Source organism: Panthera uncia (genome assembly GCF_023721935.1).
Source record: "Panthera uncia isolate 11264 chromosome C1 unlocalized genomic scaffold, Puncia_PCG_1.0 HiC_scaffold_4, whole genome shotgun sequence".
Lineage (NCBI taxonomy): Eukaryota > Metazoa > Chordata > Mammalia > Carnivora > Felidae > Panthera > Panthera uncia.
In genome coordinates this window covers 2,288,743-2,291,616 of record NW_026057585.1, presented here as the reverse complement: position 1 = coordinate 2,291,616, position 2,874 = coordinate 2,288,743, and the positions used below count along the sequence as shown (strand labels likewise).

Genomic DNA, 2,874 nt, shown 5'->3' with positions numbered 1-2,874 from the left:
TCATTTATGATGTCTGAAGGGAAAGCATGGAAGAAAATGTAGGTTTACCGAGTTCCAACGGTCCCAATTTCAACAGTTTCGCAATTATGTAAGACATTTATGTACATAGTGTCGAAGTAAACCAAGTTTAACATAGTATGCTCAGAGAAGTCTAGCTCCCCTCCCCATCCCAGTGTATGAATTTCCTTTTTGGTTTATCTGGTTTTTTTAATGTAAATAATGCGTATGTTAGATGAGGGAGCATAGGACGTTCTGTTTGGCTTGTTACTTTCTTCCCTTAATGTATCCTGGAGGTCTCTCTAAAACAGTAGGTAGTCTTCTCTCTCCTTTTTACTGCTGCTGTGTAGATTTACCAAGTTATTCAACCAGTCCCTGACCAACAGAGGAGAGCGGTTTCCAACCTACTACCATTACAAGCAGGACTGCAGTGGATGGCTTTGTGCATCTTCCTTCCTGTTTTTGCCAGCATTATCTCCAGGAACTTCACCTCTGTTCTCGCTTCATATTCACAAAAACCCTATGTCACGGGTACTTAGGGTTTCCAGCTTATAAGCTAAATGTAAGCCTTAAAACATAGAATAAGCATGCTCCCTCCTACCTTACCATTCTTTTCCCAATATACTGATGTCTCTTCTTAGAGAAAACAGAGAAGTTATTTTGCCGAGGAAAAGAGCACAAAGAATAAACAAGGAGTTTAATTTTATTTTCTCTGTGCATTTGTAAAACACTTAGGACCAACATAAAAAAAAAAAAAAACCTCCTGTGAAAAGAATTACACTTAAAAAAAAAAAAAAAAGGCCTGAGAGGGATTAGTGCCTTAGCCCTAAGGAGCTACAGCAACTCAGATTGGTCCAAGGATTTGAAAAAATATTGGGAAGATAGAACAGGAGGCAAGAGAATGAGAAATTACTGAGGAAGAGGGCCTCGAAGTGGGCCACGGGGGGGCACTGGAGGCCGGGGGGTGGGTCTGGGTGGAGGCAGGGGGCCCCGCTGGTAGCCGTAGGGTGGGGGTCGTGGAGGCCCAGTGTACCCGTGAGGAGGCATCAGTGGAGGAGGCCCACGCATCCCATGTGGAGGCATAGGACCTGGGTGACCTGCACACAAAAAAAGAAAAGTTGACTGACTTCAGTAATAGTTGGGAAACAGGTACTAGTTGATGTTGGGAGAATGTACAGAGAAGACTGGCAGGGACACCATGAGCAGAAATGTAAATAAAAGAAAGGGCAGGGGACAGGAGCGTGACAAAAGAAGCTGCAAGAGTATGACATTTGAGGATGGGGGGGGTGGCTGAATCCTACTCACCCATGGGAGATCCAAACGGAGGCCCTCGAGGGGGCATGCCCATTGGAGGAGGTCCAGGATGAGGCATTCCAGGGGGTGGTCGGGGTGGCGGCTGCCCCCCAGAGCCTGGGGGCCCGGCATGGGGGTGTCCTAAGCCGTGAGGGCCATGGTGGGCCAGCTGCATCTGAGACATCCCTATGAGGAAAAAACAGACACAAAGAGAAAGGAGACAAAAGGCATACAAAAAGCAAAAAAAAGAGAACAAAATAGAGAAAGACATGATGTCAGGAAAAGAAGAGTATGGAAAATAGGGCTGGTACAAAGTGCCCTTATCCTCAACCCCATTCTAAGGTTACAAACAAATCAACTACCAACCCACCCACCTTGCTCCTTCCACGACTTTCACAGTATCACGGTGCTGCAGAAGTATGTAACGAACAGAGGGACGACAGGATTTGGGAAGGTAGCAGAGACACTGTCTGAGCAAAGATCTAATTCTAAAGAGTAAGTAAGAATTTTTCAAGTGGACAACAAAGTAGACTAGAGCATCCCAGGCAGGACATCAGCATGCGCCAATCACAGAGCCATCAAACAGCACAGTATGTTTGGGGAAAACCAGTAACTCAGAGAAATGCAGAGCAGCAGCATGTAGTCATGGGAGTAATGAACAGGCACCAGATCACAAAAAGCCTAGAATGCCACGGTGATAAGTTTGAGTTTCACTCTGTAGATAAAAAGGAGCAACAGAAGAATTTTGAGCAAGGGTATGTGAGCATCTGTGTTTTAGAATTACTCTATGCAAGTGGATCAAAGATAGAGAAACTGGAGGCAAAGCATGAGAAAATTACTACAGTAAATCAGGTGTGAAATAATCAGTACAAGAGGGCCTGAACTAGGGCACTGGCAGTGGGGCCAATGCCAGAGATATTAATAAGACTTGGTATCTAGAGTGGGGTGACAGGAAATGGTTTAAAATGGCTCTCAGATTTCTCAATTAAGCATTTGAAAACAAAGAATACTAGAAGAAGAACAGGTTTGAAGACAGAGGTAGAAAAGTAGAGAGGTCCATCACACAGCAAGATTAAGGGTCACAGACCAGAGACACTTATCTAGGAGGCATCAGTGTACAAGTAATGGAGCCATGTGGAGAAGAGAACCGAATATAAAAACCTAGCTACGTGGGGAGAAAAAGAAGCCTATTAAGGTGACTGAGACTGAGGAGTCAGAGACAGATGAAGAATCCAATAAAACCAACAGACAAGATTTTCAAACAGGACAACATGCCCAATTTCAAGTATACCAAAGGGCAAACCAGATAAGGAATGGAAGCGTCCCCTAGATTTGGCAATTAGGTCACTGCTTTAGGGTAGAAATCAAAGAAGAAAAATGAAGTAAGTTAAAGGGAAGGGCGCCTGGGTGGCTCAGTCAGTTAAGCATCCGACTTGCGCCCAGGTCATGATCTCACTGTTTGTGAGTTTGAGCCCCACGTCGGGCTCTGTGCTGACAGCTTGGAGCCTAGAGCCTGCTTCAGATTCTGTGTCTCCCTCTCTCTCTCTCTCTCTCGCCCTCCCCGGTCATGCTCTGTCTCTGTGT

At 45.3% G+C, this 2,874-nt stretch overlaps 1 protein-coding gene across 1 annotated transcript in view; it reads right to left on the bottom strand.

Moving 5' to 3' along the window:
- Window positions 1-684: 684 nt before the first annotated feature.
- Window positions 685-2,874, bottom strand: part of SF3B4 (splicing factor 3b subunit 4) — a 5,017-nt gene continuing 2,827 nt past the window's right edge. The window contains exons 5-6 of the mRNA XM_049616402.1: window positions 1,303-1,476; window positions 685-1,094 (exon numbers count right to left, since the gene is read on the bottom strand). Coding sequence (XP_049472359.1) covers window positions 907-1,094; window positions 1,303-1,476 — 362 coding nt within the window. The 3' untranslated portion in view covers window positions 685-906. The remainder of the gene's footprint in view (window positions 1,095-1,302; window positions 1,477-2,874) is intronic.